This window comes from Spea bombifrons, chromosome 13 (assembly GCF_027358695.1).
Source record: "Spea bombifrons isolate aSpeBom1 chromosome 13, aSpeBom1.2.pri, whole genome shotgun sequence".
NCBI classification, from domain to species: domain Eukaryota; kingdom Metazoa; phylum Chordata; class Amphibia; order Anura; family Pelobatidae; genus Spea; species Spea bombifrons.
This window is the reverse complement of record NC_071099.1, coordinates 27198842-27220384: the sequence shown is the minus strand read 5'-3', so window position 1 is coordinate 27220384 and position 21543 is coordinate 27198842. Positions and strand designations below refer to the sequence as shown.

The following is a 21543-nucleotide window of genomic DNA, read 5'->3' as shown; positions in this document are numbered from 1 at the left end:
ATTACTGTTGAGCGTTTCGATTAAATATCAATTACTCATTTCTTTCTATAAATTTGAACTTTAGGGGATAGCCGGAGTTATCACGTTACCATTTTTCCAATTGGAAAGTTTAACTTTTTGATCAAATTGTTTTTTTTATAGGCTTTGAGCCGTTCAGGGGGTGACTGAAGGCTCCTTACATATTTTTAAGACCTTAAATAGAACTTGGTGGTGGTAGTGGATAACATTTTGGGATGGTGGGGTGAACGGCTTTGGGGTTCAGGTGTAGTTGCTCTGGGCCTTGAGGGGAGAGCGGCGAGTGAGTCTGCGGGCTGGTTTTTTTAACCATTAACCCTTTCACACCCATGTCGCGCCCCCCCCAGCGAGTGGTTTCTGTGAACTGAAGACACTGGTAGAATATTTATGGCGGATGTGGCCGGCGGAAGCATGGACCCCCCCCACACACACACACACGTTATTATCTGTTTCCTTGGAGATGTGGGGGGGCAGAAAGGGAAAAGGCATTAATTCGGAAAGCCATCAGTGTTAGCTCACAATACCTTTCAGAATGTCGCCTATGGGTGATATTGTCGCATGTAAACAATAATAAACAAGCTGACACACTCCACAAACTCGCCACTAACTGCAGATTTTGGGAGCACGTGGACTCGTTCTAAATACACAGCAGGGCCTGCAAATCAATCGAATCTATAAAGAATCATATAAGATGAACATTTCATTGGTTGCTATGGTGATTGCACTACCAGTTCCCCTTGACGCTATAACATTGCTATAGCTGATGCTGAGCCTTTAGTCCAAACCAATGTTACGTTCCTCCCGGTGCGGACGGAAAAGAGTTAAATTCCCTTCAGCTCCGTTCAGCTCTGGGCTTTATTGCTGGGATTTTAATTTTTCCACATTATTTTGGAAAAGAAATTCCAGACACTGCTCCCCCCCCCCGCCAACCAACCAACCCCAATCCAAATCCGCACCTCTCCTCGCACCCCCCCTCGCACCCCCCCTCACCCCGATCCCGCCGCAGCTGGGAACGAGGTGAGATTTTTACACAGCGCAGGGAACACCTCTAAACGCTTGCATATTTCTGGCAAACAGACCTCGAATAGTAATAATATCGGGATCCGGCATCCGGCAGCAGAAATACCCCATAACTTATATTTCTTAAACGGTCGGGGGCTCCAGCTTCAATGAAGTGTCAGCTCTGCGAAGGAGTAGTAAAATGAGGTTACAGGTTTAATGGGTTAAAAGGGGGAATTCATGACCAAAGTGCTCCAATGGCATGTTTAACCCCTTCATTGCCATATGGATGTATCTATTGCCCACGGCATTGCACACCACGCTCCGGCACATAAACAAAGGGGTAACTAATAATTTAGGTTTCGAGGGTCAGTCCCATGAGTTAGCACATCGTCCTATTTAGTATTGGACAAGCACTCATTAATTAATGTATCGGTGCATCTTAGTCTGTCTTGTCAGACCCTTTGCGTGTAGGGACTGTAGGAAGTGCTGGGGGATAGTTGGCACTATATAAATAAAGGATAATAATGGAAACTCTCATGCCGGCACTTCCAGTTGAAGTAAAGTTGTCCGACATAATCTAATATTGACCTTATAGCATAGAGAAGCCCTGGCTGGGTGCTGACCCTGTTAAATCAGGTATATAATATATCACATATTCTATGAGACTGTTGGCCATACAAAGGGCATTGGCCTAATGAGGACGCTGCACGAACGCTCTAACGCTCTAACGCTCCTAAGGAAGGGGAATGTCTCTGGTGGGAAAACACTGTCATGCATTATGCCGTGAGCTTCGTCCACTAAGATCTCTCTCAAAAATCTTTCTCTGGCTCCTGGAAAGTTAAACGCATACACAGAATATTTATTCTAACTTCGAATAATATTAACTTAACCTTCCCAGGGGGCAATTGGGTAAGAGTGTAAGTTCTCTGGTGACACAGGGAGGGGTGAGGGTAAAAGCTACACTGCTGGGTATCCCCTGCATGGGGGCTTCCAGCTCGTGCCTGGGCAGGGCCCCCCCCCGCGTCCTGCTCCGAGTAAAGCCCCCCTCCACCTTCCCACCGCTAATTTCACAATGGATCCTATTATCCTCAGGACGTGTACGGGGCGAAGGAGGGGGGGGGCGGTGTACAATGGCAGCTTTCAGGAATCACAGGCTCATCATAACACCCCCCTTGCAGGTGGGGGGTTAAAGGGACCTACCCTGGAGAGGTGCGTGAGCAGGCACCCCATATGTTGCATGTAATCATGCAATGTTTGGGTCTCATGCAGTTCATACAATGACCAATTCACGAGCATTGTCCTCTCTATTTTCATCGTCGGTTCGTTCTTATTTCTCCATCTTTTTGCCCGGGCTCTCTTCCCTTCCAACTTCCACCCTTTCTTGTTCCCTTTCGCTCTCCGTCCCAAAATATTCTACAGTATTTTCTTTGCTCAGCGTCGGCCCAGGTCAGAGGTAGCTGGCTGTGCAGAGGTTAGTATGAGTGATGATGTGTGATGCCCCTTGCTTCTGCTATCTGGGCACTGCCAGCCTTAATTATGTGCTCATCCCCCTAGGCCCATCTAGGCCTTTTACAAAAGGAAATCAGAATCCTATGTTTCCCCCCAAACTATAATTTTCTGCAGGAATGTGAGAGAGGCTCTGGGCCAGAAAATAGACTACTAGGGAACATATGTAGGTGCAGAGGATATGCGCATGTATAACACAGATATGGACATCCCATCAGATTCCCCGGTATGTTATAAATCATATACGTAGCACAGAGATCTCACAGGACGGACATTGCTACGGCTTCACACAGCCAGCTGCTATCGTTATAGAGTCACACACAGTTCAGCCTCCCCTAACATTTATACACGGGGCAAAGAGTAACAGCCCCTTTTAACCATACAACGCAATGACATGTACATGAACAACATATGACACGACAATGCCAGCCTTCTCCTTCGTCAGTCATGTACCCATTCCTTGTAGTACAACGGCTTTTATGCATTTCTCTATTGCATACCTTCTAACTTCTACCCTAATGCATACCTCCAAACTTCTACCCTAATGCATACCTCCAAACTTCTACACTATTGCATTCCTCCAAACTTCTACCCTATTGCATTCCTCCAAACGTCTACCCTATAGCATACCTCCAAACTTCTACCCTAATGCATATCTCCAAACTTCTACCCTATTGCATTCCTCCAAACTTCTACCCTATTCCATACCTCCAAACTTCTACCCTATTGCATTCCTCCAAACTTCTACCCTATTCCATACCTCCAAGCTTCTACCCTAATACATTCCTCCAAACTTCTACCCTAATGTATACCTCCAAACTTCTACCCTATTGCATTCCTCCAAACTTCTACCCTATTGCATTCCTCCAAACGTCTACCCTATTGCATACCTCCAAACTTCTACCCTAATGCATATCTCCAAACTTCTACCCTATTGCATTCCTCCAAACTTCTACCCTATTCCATACCTCCAAACTTCTACCCTATTGCATTCCTCCAAACGTCTACCCTATTGCATACCTCCAAACTTCTACCCTAATGCATATCTCCAAACTTCTACCCTATTGCATTCCTCCAAACTTCTACCCTATTCCATACCTCCAAACTTCTACCCTAATGCATTCCTCCAAACTTCTACCCTATTGCATTCCTTCAAACTTCTACCCTATTGCATTCCTTCAAACTTCTACCCTATTGCATTCCTCCAAACTTCTACCCTATTGCATTCCTTCAAACTTCTACCCTATTGCATTCTCCAAACTTCTACCCTATTGCATACTTCTACCGCTGGAATACAGTCCTACATCCCATTGTCCCATTGAGCTCTACCTCCCTCCCGAAAGGAAGCAGGACAGAGGTAGAGCTCGGTGGGACAAAGGGATGGAGTGGCGAAATCAGGACTGCCCCGCGCAAATCTGGACAGTTGGGAGGATGCTTTTGAACCAAAAAAAAAGGATAATGCCAATTTACTTTTCATGCCAAATCATAACTCTTACATGCTTCACACAGCATACAATCGGCCATCCATCTATAGCACATGCATTTACAGCGTCCCTATAGTCCCTATAGATAGCATACATGTATATGGACACCTGGGTGCATATACAATATACATTCAGTAAGCAGGTCAGATTTACACTATATATATATATATGGTGGCAGTCACCATGAATACACTGTCACTATGTCATACATAATAAAGGTATGTGAGCCAATCACCCCCTCCACTCACAGAAAATATTAAACATAAATAAATATACAGAGGTCTGGGATCCTGCCCAGATGGGGGCCAACTTCCTCCTCCACCCCTAAATCCCACAGGTCCCCGGCAGTCACTAGAAGAACAAAGGATCTTTTTATTATCTCACTTAAATTACGGGTATGCGGAACCCTGATCCAAAAGGAAAAAAGGAGAGAGGAAAAAAGAAAGGGGGGGGGATAAAAAATAGTGGCGAGGACATGGGGAAGGAGAAACAAGTGGAACAGAGAGAAGGGGGAAGCGGAGGAAAGAAAACGAAGCCAGACATCAAGCAGAGTGGAAAAAAGAAAGCAAAATTAAACGTGAAGGACCCAAGAGGGGAAATAAAAGAATAAAAATAGGCACGAGAAGGCAGAAAAAAATATATTGAAATATTAAATTCCAACAGAAGATCATAAATAGTGGTTTGTATATAGTGGTCTAGAGTTATATTTCATTTTCATGTATGTCCATTAATCCCGAGTAGTAGTGATGTCATACTACAATATTTATGTTACCAATATTTATGCTACGGATCTACCTGGCCCATTATAACTGACTGGGTGTCACAATTTTAATTTATTCATTTTTATATTTTTCAGCTTTGACAAACAATTTAAGCCGTAGGCTGGAATATCATCCAAAGTAAACTTTATTTCCCATGATCCCACGAACAGTTCTTCATAAACTCTACCCGTAGACGTACATCTATGAGGTTACTCTTGAAAGCTATTATCAAATAGTGTTAGGGTAAGGTAGCCGGGCGAGAGGCAGTAATGCCAAATGGCTTTTAAGGTTGTGCCACCTCCAGCCACCAATAATCAGTAGACTTGTTTCTTTGGGGGTGCATCTTGGACTTTGGAGCTTTGGTGCTTCCTCCTTTTGGAGGTGGACCTAGAAGGTATGGTCCTCCATTAGGCTTTGGCCAGGGAGGGAAGAAAGGATCTGCTATCCCCAACCTGGGGTGGAAGACTGGGGATCCAGTGTGTCCACTTTTCTTCATATGATGAGGAGAAGCACAAGATACTTTGAGCTTCTTGGAAAAAAAGATTTTTTGTGAATAGACCGGTTGCTGTGCTATTCACAACAGTTCAAAGTGAATTTGAAGTCTTAATTTTATTGCGTTGGCAATCAATCTCAATTTAGGGAACAGAGAAGTTGTTTTAATTTTCAATTTCAGCCAAATCAGTTAAGCCGGGCAGCTCGAGTCAACTCAACGCAACTTGAAACTTTGTAGAAAGACCTCAGAATCACAAAGTTCAGAAAGCATGTAAAAAAACTTGTAATTCATAAACTGTTACAAAGACAGGAGTCACATATAGAATAATACAACATCCCACCCCACATAACTGCATCCAAATTTTACAGGATTTTACTTGTACCACTTTCATGTTCTCCATACAGAAACCCAGGCAAATATCGGTGGGGTGGCCCTTTCCACCAGAAACGGTTGAGGGTTTTCTTGCTGCAAGCAATGAAGTTGGGAGAGTATTAATTTATGAAGTTGACAGGTTCGAAACTTGTAGCCACCCAGTTGTCATGGAAATACAACTCCGGGTTCTGGCCTTTGTAGTCTTGGCCAGAATGCAAATACCAATCACTGTGGCCGTTCTTTGTTTTTTGTTCTTCCCTCGTGTCCGGGTGATTGGTGGTCGCACCGCTCCGTTTCTTCAGGGCACCTACCATGGACAGATTGCCACGGCCATCGTAACACCGAATAACTGGCTGGCAGCCCTGCTTGTTAATGGTTTAGCTTTATCCTACTTAAACAGCCGAATCTTCTTATGTTGATTGCACCGAATAACACGCTTATTCCAATCACTTCTAGGAATAGTATAGCTTTTGTATGGCGTTCTATACGGAGCACAGCTATTTTCATTCTTATCAATCCTTTTATCTCCATTGAGTATATAACTAGAACACCTTAATGCCACCCACGCTCTACATCGAGCTTTATGTATGAATGTAGGTGCAAAGTTTGAAAACCGTCTTATCGCCGTGGCAATGAACAAAAGAACCGGCAGATTGTTCCACAGCACAAGACCACTTTTCAAAACTATTTACACCAGAATGACGGCTCTCTGCCAAAAAAAGCCTGCGCAGAGCTGATGAACTGTTCCCCTTTGCTCACCCCGGACTGTAGACTGTGCAAAGGATGAAGGGTCTATGAGCTGGGCGGGTGGGTAGACCGCGTATAGCGAGGATTATGCTGAATTCCAGGATGGGGCCCCAAAACCAAATGTGAGCCCAAACATCTGCTTAAGCCATTTATTAACCTGTTGCCATTAATTTCCCAACGAAATGTAGATGTCATCATGCATAGCTACTTAGATAATGACTACCTTCTTCTGCTTACTCCAGATGGTTTCAGATGTCGTTGTTTACCGATCTTTCCAAACAGGACATATGTTTTACACTTTTCAACTTTCGGTAGCCTATGTACAGTAGCCCACATCTGGAAATGATCAAGCCATCACTTAGCACGGATCAGGGGTAGGTGTCTCAAGAGACCATATAGGTTCTCATCTAGAGGTGTCCATGTCTTAGGAGGACTTCTTATCACAAGGGACTGTATCTAAAATCAACCTACAAACTTTGATAGACCCTTTCAAGTATTTTAGATTAGAAGAAGTCTTCGGTGTTGAACGTTACTTTAGATTCCTCAATGTATCATGGTGGTAAAGAAAGTGCTTTTATTAGTTATCCCTTGAAAAAAGGTTTTTTTTTCCTTTTTAATAAATCAATTTTCCATAAGCTTTTAAGTCAAAGCAGACGTAAGGGTCGAGCTTTTTTGACTGATACCTGGAAGCAGCATGAGATAATTCATCATTTTGGCTCAGCCTCCTCACTGAATACTGGGAGACTATAAAGAAGCCATCCGTTCACACGTCAGTGTCAAGATAGCACAAGGAAAAGAAGGAAGCAGAGTCAAAGACAGGCCACGTAAAATGGTCTAGGGCCATCTTAAAAAGTGTGGGGTTTTCTGCTAACGAGGCAAGAAGAAGATCTCCGTCAACCACAGCCCCAGAGTCAGTGCAGACATGGAAGATTCCAAAGGCATTACCAAAAAAACTCAGAATGAGAAAATACCCTGGATCTTCCTAGAACATAGAAAACTTCCAACCATCTTATTAATGTTTTAATGTTGGAGAAAGTTGCTGTTTTTAGGTTAGCTGGGTTGAGGAACACGTGTGGGCAACCTTGAAAGCCCTGGCTGTCCTGTGACCTTGTGACTGGGATTGCATCCAAATAACTGACCATATGCAAGGGAAAGCGTGACGGAATGATACCGCGCCAGAAGCCAACTAGCAGAATGAAGCCTAAAAAGCTTCTTGACCTCTACCCAAAACAGCCCAAAATATTTACAGACTCTCCCGTATTAGTGCATCAGCTAATGTACTGTTGGTATATTATTTTGTTGCCCGACCTTGTGCTAAAATAAACAATAATTAAAACCAGGTCCTATAGATGCTTGTGCTTATTTTCATTAATTTGTAAAAGTCTCTTTAAGGTGCTTAACCACAGAATGAGACCCATTGTAATAACTGACTCGGGACCTATAGCTAAGCTTCTGCACAAGACCGGTTAGCTCTAAGTTGCCTTCTCAATAATCCTATCTACACCTTCAGTGATTGTTCGGGGTCTCTGGGTCACGTCCTGCACTGTAGTGATTTAGCTACTGTTGGAAGTCTGTTCCAGGTCTCTGCTGGTCTCCTACCAGTTACCGCAAGAAAAAAAAAAAAGAAACATTATTTGAACACAAGTTAACAAAGCCGGAACAGTCAATGGCTCCATCGCATATTTTGTGAATGGTTTGTTGTTCCGCTTCTGAGTCATTATGTGTCTAAATTGGAAGGGTTCATCCCAACCTATTGCCAAGGGTCACCAGCAGTGGTGCCAGATGGGGTGGAGCTCCTAGGACAATTTACTAGGGTAAAGTCGCCCTATTGGGTCTCAATGATACTGTTGGAGAGACCCAAAATCTCTTCTGAAACCAGCCCGTCTATACGGTGGAGGTCCATGCAACCTCAGACAGAACGTTGTGATTTGATGGGGTATCATGGAGGTCTGCACGAAGGTCAATACAAGCATTTTGTGTACCTTCTACTGGACACTCAACTTGTAGAGCTCAACAGGACAGCGCGATAGAGTAGCGAAATCAGGACTGGATAGGACGGGACAGTTGGGAGGCATGATGTGTATATAAATATCCTACGGAGACCATTTAGCGATATACCGGTACTACAGTTGTGCATCAAAATCTGATATCTTAATGTTAGTGTATTATTATAAGTCTCAGCCAGGGGTTGGATAAGCAGAACAGGAGTAGTTCTAGTTCTCTTCTCTCTCTCTCTCCCCTCCTGCACTGGGGTCTCTCCACCTGCCGCGCTCACTCTCTCCCCCGCTCTATGTTTTCGCTTGCATCATTTCAGAAATTCCTCTCAGATCTTTAAATCCTCCTCAGCCTCCAGAAATGAACAGAAAGTGAAAGTCATTTCCTGTCCAACCCGCAAGTTTTATGTCACCAAATAATAAAAAAACATGAATCCCCCGTATAACACATTCTCTCATACACAGGTGGATATAAAAAGAGCGGCGTGTGTCTGTATTATACGCAGAGCGGCGAGTATCTGTATTATACGCAGAGCGGTGTATCTGTATTATACGCAGAGCGGTGTATCTGCATTATACGCAGAGCGGTGTATCTGTATTATACGCAGAGCGGTGTATCTGTATTATACGCAGAGCGGTGTATCTGTATTATACGCGGAGCGGCGTGTATCTGTATTATACGCAGAGCGGCGTGTATCTGTATTATACGCGGAGCGGTGTGTATCTGTATTATACGCAGAGCGGTGTATCTGTATTATACGCAGAGCGGTGTGTATCTGTATTATACGCAGAGCGGTGTATCTGTATTATACGCAGAGCGGTGTATCTGTATTATACGCGGAGCGGCGTGTATCTGTATTATACGCGGAGCGGTGTGTATCTGTATTATACGCAGAGCGGCGTGTATCTGTATTATACGCAGAGCGGCGTGTATCTGTATTATACGCGGAGCGGTGTGTATCTGTATTATACGCAGAGCGGCGTGTATCTGTATTATACGCAGAGCGGCGTGTATCTGTATTATACGCGGAGCGGTGTGTATCTGTATTATACGCAGAGCGGTGTATCTGTATTATACGCAGAGCGGTGTATCTGTATTATATGCAGAGCGGTGTATCTGTATTATATGCAGAGCGGTGTATCTGTATTATATGCAGAGCGGTGTATCTGTATTATATGCAGAGCGGTGTATCTGTATTATACGCAGAGCGGTGTATCTGTATTATACGCAGAGCGGTGTATCTGTATTATACGCAGAGCGGTGTATCTGTATTATACGCAGAGCGGTGTATCTGTATTATACGTGGAGCGCCGTGTATCTGTATTATACGCAGAGCGGTGTATCTGTATTATACGCAGAGCGGCGTGGATCTGTATTATACGCGGAGCGGTGTGTATCTGTATTATACGCAGAGCGGCGTGTATCTGTATTATACGCAGAGCGGCGTGTATCTGTATTATACGTGGAGCGGTGTGTATCTGTATTATACGCAGAGCGGTGTATCTGTATTATACGCAGAGCGGTGTATCTGTATTATATGCAGAGCGGTGTATCTGTATTATATGCATAGCGGTGTATCTGTATTATATGCAGAGCGGTGTATCTGTATTATACGCAGAGCGGTGTATCTGTATTATACGCAGAGCGGTGTATCTGTATTATACGCAGAGCGGTGTATCTGTATTATACGCAGAGCGGTGTATCTGTATTATACGCAGAGCGGTGTATCTGTATTATACGTGGAGCGCCGTGTATCTGTATTATACGCAGAGCGGTGTATCTGTATTATACGCAGAGCGGCGTGGATCTGTATTATATTGGGATTAAGGATAAGCTGATGGTTAAGCTCTCTTTGCAGTTCTCAGATGCCTGTCCCATTGTCTGGATTCCTCGGGAGGTGAGCTGTAGTGTTTTGTCTACAGATATTGTGTTGTCGGCTCTCACAGGTCACATTCTTTAAAACATCCCAATGAGCGCTGGACGCATTTAGGGGGGACCCAGACATTCCTTCTGAACGCTCAACGCCTGAGGGGCGTATCGGGGGTCACTTTGTGCCAAAACACAGTAAAAGACAAAAGTCCCACAAACTCAATCCGTAGTCATATCTAATAAAGGAAACATCTTAATTATAAATGATATTTATGATTTAACTCCAGTTTTAAATATATCTATTGCACCTTTCCTCCATATGGAAACATTTAACCAGATTTAACCTCACAAGCTACACCTCTGACTTCAGGAACCTAGGCTTCCAACTGAGTATGGTGAGAATTTGCTCCAAACTCGGAGATGGAGAACATCCACCAAGTTCAGACGAGCCCAGCAGTTCATGATACGCGCAACTCTGGACAAAGTCCAAGATGTTGAAGGATCCTGCTGAGCTCAAGAGAACCTTGTCTTTAATTCATGGAATACCCAACTGATTCATTGACCAATCTTGACCATTCTCTACATGAATCAACACTCACAAGTTCACAGGGGTCACATTTTGACCTTAACCACTTTTTTTTTAGCCCTAACGTTGTTTTTGTGGCACCACAAGTGGTGCAACATGCTCATCCTGCCGGCGTGTGATGACACGAAGGCTGGTGGGATGACCACTGTGTCCTCCAAGATTCCGTGTGAGAAGGTTGAGAGAAGGTTTGTCATTATTTAATTAAGTTAAATGATAAAATGAGTTCCTGTTAGCCTGGAAGGAGATGTGCAGATACACGATTTCCTAAAGTGGTCTGTATTAATTGATTTATTCATCCCTTTTCATATTTATGGCCAGCATTCTTTCCAGGATTCCCATGAACGCATATTTTCTCTGCTACTTGGCAGTTAACACATGAACTTAAGACAGTGTTTATTTATAATTTTGGCCCGAAGGTAAGATGGTTAGAATGCAGCAGGCGGAATGTTTTCCTTTCACGGAGTTTAATATATAGATATCGGGGATGTTAAGAGACGAGGTGATGAAAAACGATAAATATGGAGAATAATTGAGACATCTAGGGGCTGAAAGACGTTCATAAAATGTAGGAGCCAGAAAGACGACGTTAGAGAATTTAAGATATATAGCAATTAACTTATGCCAGCCGCTATTGAGAGAGCCTTTCAGATTAAACAATATAACATATTTATTTAAAAAAAATCAATTCTGGTGCGAAGCGGTAAATCTGGTAAGAACATTCCATGGTTTCAAAGGCGATTGCTCCAAAAACTCTTCATTTAATGTGTCACGGGTCGTTATAATTTTTTTCTTCATAACCAGAAAAGAGGTTCTTTGGCGTAGGAAAACGTTGGGACAGGTGTATCGTTGGGGGCTTTTTTGAGGAGAACTTGTTTGATGTGATTAATGTAGGAAACGGTTATTAGCGGGTACGTGCTAAAGAAATGTCATGGTCACTTGGTTGGAAAAGGTTTGATGCAGGAGATCAATGCCAACCCAAGGTTACTGCAGAGCCGGAGTTGGAGCAGGTCAGCCATGGCAAGAGAGAAAGTCAACTTGGTAAAGATGATACCTTTATTGGCTTACTGATGTATAATGGATTTGAAGCTCTCCAACCTATCTAGGTCTCTTCTTTAGGCCTGAAGAAGAGACCTAGGTAGTCTCTAAACCTTGCAATCCATTATACGTCAGTTAGCCAATTAAGATATCATCTTTACCAAATGTCCCAGTGGAACATTTATTATAGGAGGGCAGAGGCACTTTAATATGTATGTCATCAAGAACAAGATCAGGCGTATCGGCCCATGAGAAGATGGAGTCTTTGGTCCAAGTCGATACCTTTTATTGGCAAAGATATAAAACATATGTCATCAGAAGTCACCTCCTCAAAACGTAATGGCATTCCACTCGAGGAAGAAGCCTCTACTCAGGTATTCAATCTGAGGAATGGACCTCCGAGGTCCTAAAAGCTTTTGTGACTTGAATTTTTTTTATGTGGCCATATGTGAATGTATCACACTTCAACGAAGGTCTAGAACTTGAAGGATTCCCACGTTCCTTCAGCTGCCTCCTTTGTTTAGTGGTAGCGCTCCTCGTTAGGGATGGTTTGCTGCCTCCCTTGGCTTGGCACACTTGCCCCTTACCTCCTCCTCCCGGACCACAGGTATCCGCACCGCTAGGCCTTACGTCTGTCTGGCCCTCTGCCACAACCAGCCACCACCCCTGCCATATAAAATCAAAATGCACGTCTGCTGTCCTAAATTGTAATGTCCATAATTTAAATCCCAGGGTTTAATGAAAGAAAGACGTCATGGCTTTTTTTTTAAACCACAGTCAAAATACTCTAAAGAAATTTTTTACGGTTCAGAAACATCCGACGATTTGCCATTTGCAACAAATGTGAAAATACTTTGCATTTCCGATTTTTTTTAAACGTTTACATTTGGGATATTTGGAAGCAACTTTTGTCTCAAGTGAATTATCCTATTTTTCATTAGAATGCATTTTTTTCCCCATCATGAAATAATTGAAACCATAATAACCACGGGCCTACATATCTACCACCGGGAGCCAAACCTAATAGTTTTAGGATGGCATTTCTTGGAAATGATGATTTTTATTATGCAATCCCACCAATGCAATGCATACTGGATTGATTACTTACATTATCAAGGGCAGAAGTATGCAACAGGGCATGTCGTGTCACAAAACAAAATTGCAACCCCCCCCCCCCTCCCCTCTAAGGTGGTATGATCCAAACAAAAGTTCACTGGTGGCCTAGCTGGAGGAGCAAGAAGTTCTATGTCTCAAATACTACAGGATGTTCCTTTTTTGCTTCCTTGCCTAACTTTACTGAAGTATGAACTTAAACTGCATGATCTCCTAGACCATTTGTGGTCAAGGGTCCTTCACCCTTTATAGTTAAGCCACTGTAGACCATCTCCATGGCCATTGAGTCAATTGGGGCCAAGACAGCTTGTCACTTGTTAATGAATAGTTAAAGGTTCCCGTGTAAGCCATGGGAGGACTGTGGAATTTATTTGAGATTCTGCAAAGTTCAACCATAATTTGGCTGAATTTATCCGGCTGCCTCAAAAAGCCAACTTCACAGCTATCCAAAGTGTTGACATTTTCGCACATCTGCCCCACGGTAAATATTGAGTGTACTTATTTGGCTCAACGTTTATTTATAGAACAAGCTTTCTCTAAGGGGTTAGCACGGGTAGCTGAAAATTGGTTAGGAGTGAGGAATTTGGGCAAAGGTCCTGTTAGGATGTGTAGCTTGGCCGGGCCACGGGTTCTCTGAATGTTTCCATGGATAAAGGAGCAATAGTGCTTAGATTTTGTTTTACTGGCTAACGTTTAGAAATAAGCCCATCTAAAACTTCATAGATATCCCGTTGTGGATACTGAAGTTCCATACTATCTTTTTAGAAGAGGTGGTGATGGGGGGTCTCTGTGTACTAACACACTCAGTGTTGATGTCACATAGACACAACGAGTTTGCATGATTTAAGTAACTTTTCTAGTTGTGCATAAGGAATGTATTAAATTCAGATTCAAATTTCATGTTTGTGTTTGTGTGTGATGTCATAAGTCGGTCAAAGAACAGAGAGAGGGTTGTGTGGGTCTCGTTCACGTGGTCTTCATGCTTGAGATTAAAGGGAGGTCTGGCAGCCTCAAAAGAGTACAGTGTACCCCCTTCTCACAATTACCCACCAGATTTCAAAGAGTCGTTAAAGGAGCGAGGATAAATTAAACATACAGAATAAAGAAAACAGAGCAGGTTTCCAGACGAGCACCGAATTTACTTAGACTTTCACGGGCATGTCCAGATCATGCCCTAGAAGAAGTTACTGAGAATATGTCTTTTTTATTTGAAGGGAGCTGAAATAATATGAATTCTCTTAAAATACCACTAATTATTTATCATGGAAATCTCTCCCCGGCAGATAAAACCCAAGGGCGCTCCCAATGTTGAGTGATACCAAAAAAAAAAAGGGATCGGTACACTAAATGCTGCGCGCTTTGACATTTTCCATTATGCGGTGGCTCTAATTGCTAAAATGGGTAGGTTGTGAAATACTTACCCAAAATATCTTTAAAAAATATTTACATAGCATTTCAATCAGGCACCCCCCCCCCTGCCCCGGCTGTGGGAGTATATATATTTTAAACTACAGGAAAACATTGTTTTTCGTAATTAATGGTATTTCCGTTTTAAAATCAACATTACAGGCATGTGTACGGTGTAATTAGCATGACTCCGCTAATGGGAGCTTGAGGCACAGAGGGGTACTGATTATCCGCTATGATATGCTACTGTACTCAATGAGTGGGTTACGTGTTTTAGTGTATGTGGCTGCATCCCATAGAGCTTACACTCTACTAAATACTTACTAAATGTGTAAATATAGGCAGGGACCGATATTGCCTTTGAAACCTGGCCTTCCTTTCTGCGGTAGGACGGGTGGATCAGACTATGGTCTGAATACGAGAGGATCGTGGTGATGAAGATGTTAGAATACGCTATATGGCCAGATGACTCACAAATGCCAAAGTCAGTCTGTGTTTTATAACACTTATAATGGGTGGTATACCATACCGAAGAGAGGGGACTGGTTTCCAGGAGGCCATGTAAGCTGGTGATAATATAGATTTTTGTTTTTAGAGAAATAATTGGTGTTAGCCGGCGGCATACGAGAGATCACCCACAGAGAAGACCATAATCTTTTGGTGGAAGTGGAATTTTTTGGGTTGGAGGAACTCCATTAGGCAATGAAATAAAACTGTGTTTCACGTAGAGTGCTTCAGTTTTTTTAAAAACGTTCTTAAATGTGTGAAAAGTATAAAAATAAAGGTTATTTGGAACTCTATATGCGAAATTCATGTAGGAACCTGGTACATTTTTTGTTTGTGTTGGAAGGTGTCAAAGGTCCTCAGTGGTTCCTGGGAACATGGGTCCATCAACAGAACTAGCCACGTATGCAGCATTGAGGAAGAACGGTAGTCAGAAGTGATTCTCAATATGCTGGTAATAGAGAAGATCCAAGGTGACCGGACAGACTTTGTTCAGAAGACCTTCATAGGTCATAAGTGTATGGTAGTCATCCGACATCTACTGATGGAAAGAAATATGGAGGCTTTGCTTTGTACTCCAAACATTGATGGCTTCCGCCATGCTTCGGAGGTAGTCCAAAGAAGAGGCCAGAAAAGGTCTGAGATGATAAGTGTAGAAGTACAACCACTTTAGTACATAGTTATGACCGAAATATCCTGGTAACGATGTAAGAGGACAAGGTGGAAGTTTTGAATTCCAGAACACTCAAACTTCGTAATCCAGTTTCTGAAGGTCATATAGGGTTTTTTGTCTATCCCCAGTAAAGACTTTGGCAACCTGTTCTTAAATCTAACATCTCTGGTTCTAGGACAGACAGGAAGAGTTTGCAGGGGATATTGTAGTCTAGGGAACTGGATCATCCTTGATCAAGGGAGTACTCTTGTACGCATAAGCTGTCTGGATGAACTGCTGATGCTAAGACAGCTGAGCGTTGGAGATCATGCCTCAGGTCTAGGCCGGACAGACCGTAGCATGGTTTATTATGAGATTCTTCTTGGAGCGGGATCAGAGAGAAGGGGGTATGTGGAGGCTGACGGAAAAGTTGCTGGTTGATCTGGGACAGAGGGATTTGATTAAGGAGGAAGAACATTTTTTTTTTTATATTCTTCAAATCAAATGAGCCAAGCTGAAGATAACAACCGGACCACATGTTCACCAATGCACGAGAACAATAAATATGCTATGTTTAGGGTCATCTTCAGAATCCCTACACAGATAGTTTACAGAATTGTATGGAAGTTATATATATATCACCAGGCTCAACTGCCTACTTGGCGATGTTGGAAAGGAAAACAAAAGAACCAAATTCATCATATTCAGCCACTTCCATTTCCTCCGCATGTTGATCCAAAAAAAACGCAAAACAAAAAGCTCATTGAAGGAGCCAAATGCCTTCCTGACCCGACAATGGCAGTAAAATTACTCCCTGGATCAAAAGCTTTAATCAAATTACATTCGTATAACAGGATACGTGCCCCTTTTGCCAAACAACAAAAAGTTCAATTCTTTCTTAACATTCTCCACTGTATCTTTCATCGCGGCTTCCCTTGATTATACATTCCATAACTTCACCTCTCTATATGGAAAGGTCCCCGTCTACTTGCTTCATCTAAAACCTCCTTTCCTCTCATCTTGACTCATGTCCTCTTCTGGTTTGGTCTGTATAATGAAACATCCCTTTAAGAGCAAAATGATATTGGATTTAATTGGATTTGGGTATTAAATGAGATCATCTTATTGGCACTTTGTTATTTTTACAGCATAAAATGATGGCTTCGCCAGGCACCTCTTGACATTGAGCTCAACAGAAAACTGTTACCTTCTCAGATCTTTCTCCCTTTTTCCCTACATGTTTAATGAATGTATATTACATGGTGTTTGATATGCGTTCTTTGTTAGCGAGGATGCATGGTGCACTATATCATCCGATCATCAACAAGAGGTAGAAAGGCAACAAAAGCATCGCACCAGGAATATCCAGCCACTGGGATCTGACACGATAGCGCCAGATTGGGTGAGTATGTAGCGTTGTCAGCCTGCGGTCCAGGTATAGGAAACGGTGGGTTCCTTTCAGATCAGATACCAAACATCTTGGAGAAGTGACCAGGTCCCCCATATATTCAGCGTATCCATCAGGTGAAATGTATCATCTACTGATAACGTCATCATTAGCTCGTGGAAACATCAATGAAACATTCCAAGAGCCTGGATAATTACTTGGTGTCTGGACAATAACATTGAAGGGTGGGAAGTTAACGATGACTACTTGTGGAGGAGACGTGTTATGTAGTGGAGGGTTTGGTAATGGCCACTAAGATCGCAGATGATCAACACGCTATAGCCATTGTCATCATTATCAGGAGAAGCAGGAGGTGCCTTCTACTCAAACTCATGCACTAGGAGCATGGAGAGCTTAGAAGTTATACAGTAAGATTCTGGGAAGAAACGCTCAAGAGTGGCTAGGTTATGGGCTTTTACTACAATTCCACTCAGGGAACTGAGATGCTTTTACTGTTGAGTAAGAAGTGTCCAGTTTATTACAGATTAGTACACACCCCCCCCCCAAGAAACCATTACAAGAAAAGTCATTGAAGCGAGAGACAGAAAGACAGAAAGCAGACAATGACAGAAATAAAAGAGGAACGGAGGGTCAGATAGAGAGAAGAGAAGAGGGATTTACAGAGAAAGAAAAAGTGGATCTGAGAAAGGACAGGGCAAAAAAAATGAGAGAAATAGATTTAAATGTTGGGTTAGCCATGGATTTAGAGGGGATGGGGAGAGGGAGTGAGGGAGGGACGAGGGGGGATGTGGAGAACAGGAAGTCAGAGTGAGAATGGAGGTGAGCTCCGTCCTGGGAGCTGTAAATTTCTCCTGGCTTCGCTGGTTTCCATTAAAGTGTTGGCTGCGCATCAGAGCGTGTGTCACGGGATGCGGAGAGCTGCTCCATGTGTGCAGGTGTGCCGTGGTCTGCGACGGCCTCTGCTCGCGTGACCGGCGTACCTGCGCAGCAGCTTGATATATATATATAACTGAGGTGCAGCACATGCAACATACGGAATTAGCAATGTGCAGGAAGAGGACATGCGAAACGCAACATGCATATATACACATACATATATCCATCTGTACACGAGAGCACACGTGTGTATGAATTTCAGACGTATACGTGCACATTTCTATAGAGCTGAGGTTAGGTTGTGGGGGAGATACTAAGGGGGCTGATGGGTTTCGTGGAGAATAAGGGGGGGCTCCAGCTCTGTATTTTACATTTTAACATTTTTCAGCTGTCGGTCACAAGAATGCAGCGTTAGCGTGAAAAGGGAGTCGGGGGGAGGTGAAGTATCCATGTATATAGGGGAAGAGGGAGGTAAGGGTAATGGGGGGGTGAGGGACTCTGGTTTATGTTTTTTTGGTTAATTTGAGGCTCTGGGGAATGAAAATTTGAGGCTATCAAGAGATTGCATCTGCGCAGGGGGAGATGAAATTCCTGTGTGTCCTGCGGAGACAGCGAGAGAAGGTGGGGGGAATAATAATTGGAGAGAAGGGAGAGGGAGACAAGGGGAGGGAAGAAAATATTGGAAGAGAAGAGGCGAATACAGATACTGGGTGATTATTGGGGGGGTCACTAATGAAAATGGGGAGGAATTTCATGAAACCTGAGATTGAAAATGGAAACAAAATGGACAGATGCTCAAACTCATACAGAGCGCGTAAATGCAGAGTGCTTGGCCGGAGCATAATCTACATTACTGCATATAGAACACATGCGCAACACATGTTCACATAGAAAGGTAACATTCATTTCTAAGGGGAGGGACAAAACTACCCCGCAGTAAGGGGGGGGGGGATAGGGTAGAAAGAGAGAAGGAAAAAAAATAATTTGGAGGAAAAAAAATGAAAGAAAAAAGAGGGGGAGGAATAAGTGAGAAAGGAAAAAGGAGTGTACGGAACAGGAAAGTAGAAAAAAAAAAAGAGACACAGATGTACAAAGTTTGAAAAACGTTCTCAAACGGCCACTATAGATAATTAAGAAAATATGAATAATGTAGCTTCATGTAAAGAAAACAAATTTTAAAAAATGTAAACTTTATTTTTTAATATATATAGTTTTTTAAACAAAATTAGCATTTTGGGTAGTTGCGCAATCCACGTGTTTACTTGAAATAAAAACAAAGTAACATTGGTCTTAAATGCCCCCCCAATGGCGTTGAAACATCAGTCTACGTCGAAATATTTTTGTTGCTGTTGAGTACGTATCTGAATATTGTAGGCGAAATAACTGTAAAAACGGATACCATAGCCTTACAAGTGTAATAAATGCCACTTAAGGTACATGAGCCCCCTTGGGGGAACTGTATGCAGAGGGAGGGGGGGTAATTACAAGGCATGGGACACGTAACTCAGTCTGGGGGGGCAGTAAATCAAGCAGGTCATCTTCAGTCTTTGGCTAATTGCCTGTTGCTTTTGGCTACTGCGCTACAATATACTTTCCTAATGCGCAGGCAGGGGTATGATGTTGGTATGAGGGGTAATACAGGCAGCACCTTGGGTTTTAGTAACACTCACGGTGCATGAAATTCATAAAGCAAATGCAATCATCAGAGCACATGGAACACCATCCATAGTGACGTGTGGTTGGATCCCATAGCAGAGGGCGCCCTCTGCTGGACATCTAACTATCTCCCTCAACACAACACAGCGTTTGTTAAATCTACCTATTGCTTGCGCTGTGTTGGTTCATCTGCGTAATCGCTTGAAATTTTGTTTTAAAACCAAGAGGTTCGTGAAATGGTAAAACAATTTTAACAATTGGTTTCCTGTCCTTAACTCACCTCACATGCCCTCACCTGAACTTTACAAAGACTGCTTGAGCCAAAAGAGGTATCATTCAGAACGGCAGAGGACTTAGTGGGAGGAATAACCAAAGAAATCCCGGGAACAGACATTTAAGATGGGTGCTACTATTTCTAAAACACATCTCGACAGTTTTATTCTCTTACACTAATTATATTATTATTATTATTATTTATTATTTGCTAGACTAAAAGTGCAAGCTTTGAGGAATTGCTTACATGCTTTATTCTGTTGCACCTTCGTATGATATTGTTGAAATGCCGGAGTACGGCTCCCCAACTATCCATGGACCACAACTCTCAAGAGCCTCAGCCATGTTGCAGTATTTCATTAACACTTGAACTGCTTGTTTCTGCCACGTAACATAACATATGCAAAACTATGAACATATCTCAGAGAACCATTTCATTTGGATTGGGACCTCTGTGTGGTCTATAAATGACAGGGACGGTGGTCGCACCAGGGGGGGATCCACAATGCAGGTATCGTGGACCCTTTTAGATAGAGAATACGGATAGATGTAGAGCTTTAGGCTGGAGGGTTACGTACAACAGAAATCATGCAAAGAAAATAAATATATAGACAATATAAATATATTATTCTGATTGAAATGCAGTTTTTATTCATCTCCCAAGGATTTTTAGTTTTTTAATGCAAATTCCCGGTGGCTGCTTTTCCCCGATGCTAGTAAAAAGTGGGTGTTATGGATCGTCTCGTTACTTTTTGCCCTTGACATCTTCCTTAACCCCTTTAGCCAGTTCTCCCAGCAGCCGCCAGTACTCATTAAACTTCAGCTCGTTGTCCTTGTCGATATCGAGCTCCTTCATCTTTTCCTCCAGACACGCGTCCTTCATCAGGTGCGGGAGTTCTTTGGTGACCAGCGTGGTGAACTCTGCAAAGCTCAGCGTTTCCCGTCTGCCCTCTGCTTTAGCGTGTTCAAAGAAGCATCTTACTACGGTCACGATGGCTCCTTCTACCTCCGTGTGAGACGCCGCCATGTCAAAGCCTACAGAAGAAAAGACTTGGGTGACTTAAGAGACTTTGAAGAGATCTTACTGATTTAACTATACAGTATACAGGGCCAGCGTGGTGCTTCCTGCCCCTTATTAGGGATCGGTCTTCATAATCCATATACTACTTGCTATCTCCTGTCTACCCATTGTACAACGCTACAGAACATGATGCCGTTTTATATAATAATAATAATAGCAGCAATGAAAAGAAAGTAATGATGTAAGAGAATGACATCATCAGCGAGTTCTGGCGCAACCCAGAATGTTATTGATGTTACACTTGTATTTGACAGCGCTGCGGAATATGATGGCGCTATACCTATTCATTTCAGTGTATTTTTTTAATCAGATACAGGTTCTGAAAGAATTCCTGGTCCTGCCGACTTTCCATATTACTGCAAAGTACTTAATTACCTGGTTTGCATGCACTGCCTACTAGGCTTCTGACGTTAGAATGTAGTCAACCTCTCTATACCTCTACTGGGTTAGTAAATGATCCTGAAATACACAGAGAGCTATGGGTTAACAGCACGTCATAAATCCTGTATTAATTGCATGACATCATTAGTTGTACAGAGTGACTTCACAACTCATACAGACCCGCCCTCAATCCTGTCCGGCACGTGAATGGTTACTTCCTCTCTGACGATCCCCTTCGTTCTGACTTAGCTCTGCCTCTTGCTTTGAAAGGCAGCTGATCAGTCCAATCAGACACGGACACATGCTCGCCACGTTCCCGCCCTTACT

The 21543-nt window shown here is 42.9% G+C and overlaps 1 protein-coding gene across 2 annotated transcripts; it reads right to left on the bottom strand.

Annotated features, from left to right (window-relative positions):
• Positions 1-20377: 20377 nt before the first annotated feature.
• LOC128471356 (protein S100-A13-like) lies at positions 20378-21476 on the bottom strand. Of its 2 annotated transcripts, XM_053453280.1 has the most exons (3): positions 21397-21476; positions 21211-21294; positions 20378-20789 (listed from the first exon to the last, which is right to left on the bottom strand). In XM_053453280.1, exon 3 carries the CDS (start codon positions 20779-20781, stop codon positions 20500-20502), a length of 282 nt encoding a protein of 93 aa, XP_053309255.1. In that variant the 5' UTR covers positions 20782-20789; positions 21211-21294; positions 21397-21476; the 3' UTR covers positions 20378-20499. The 2 variants fall into 2 exon arrangements, with proteins under 2 accessions (XP_053309255.1, XP_053309256.1); XM_053453281.1 differs by lacking the exon at positions 21211-21294 and having other exon boundaries at positions 21397-21474.
• Between the last annotated feature and the right edge of the window lie 67 nt (positions 21477-21543).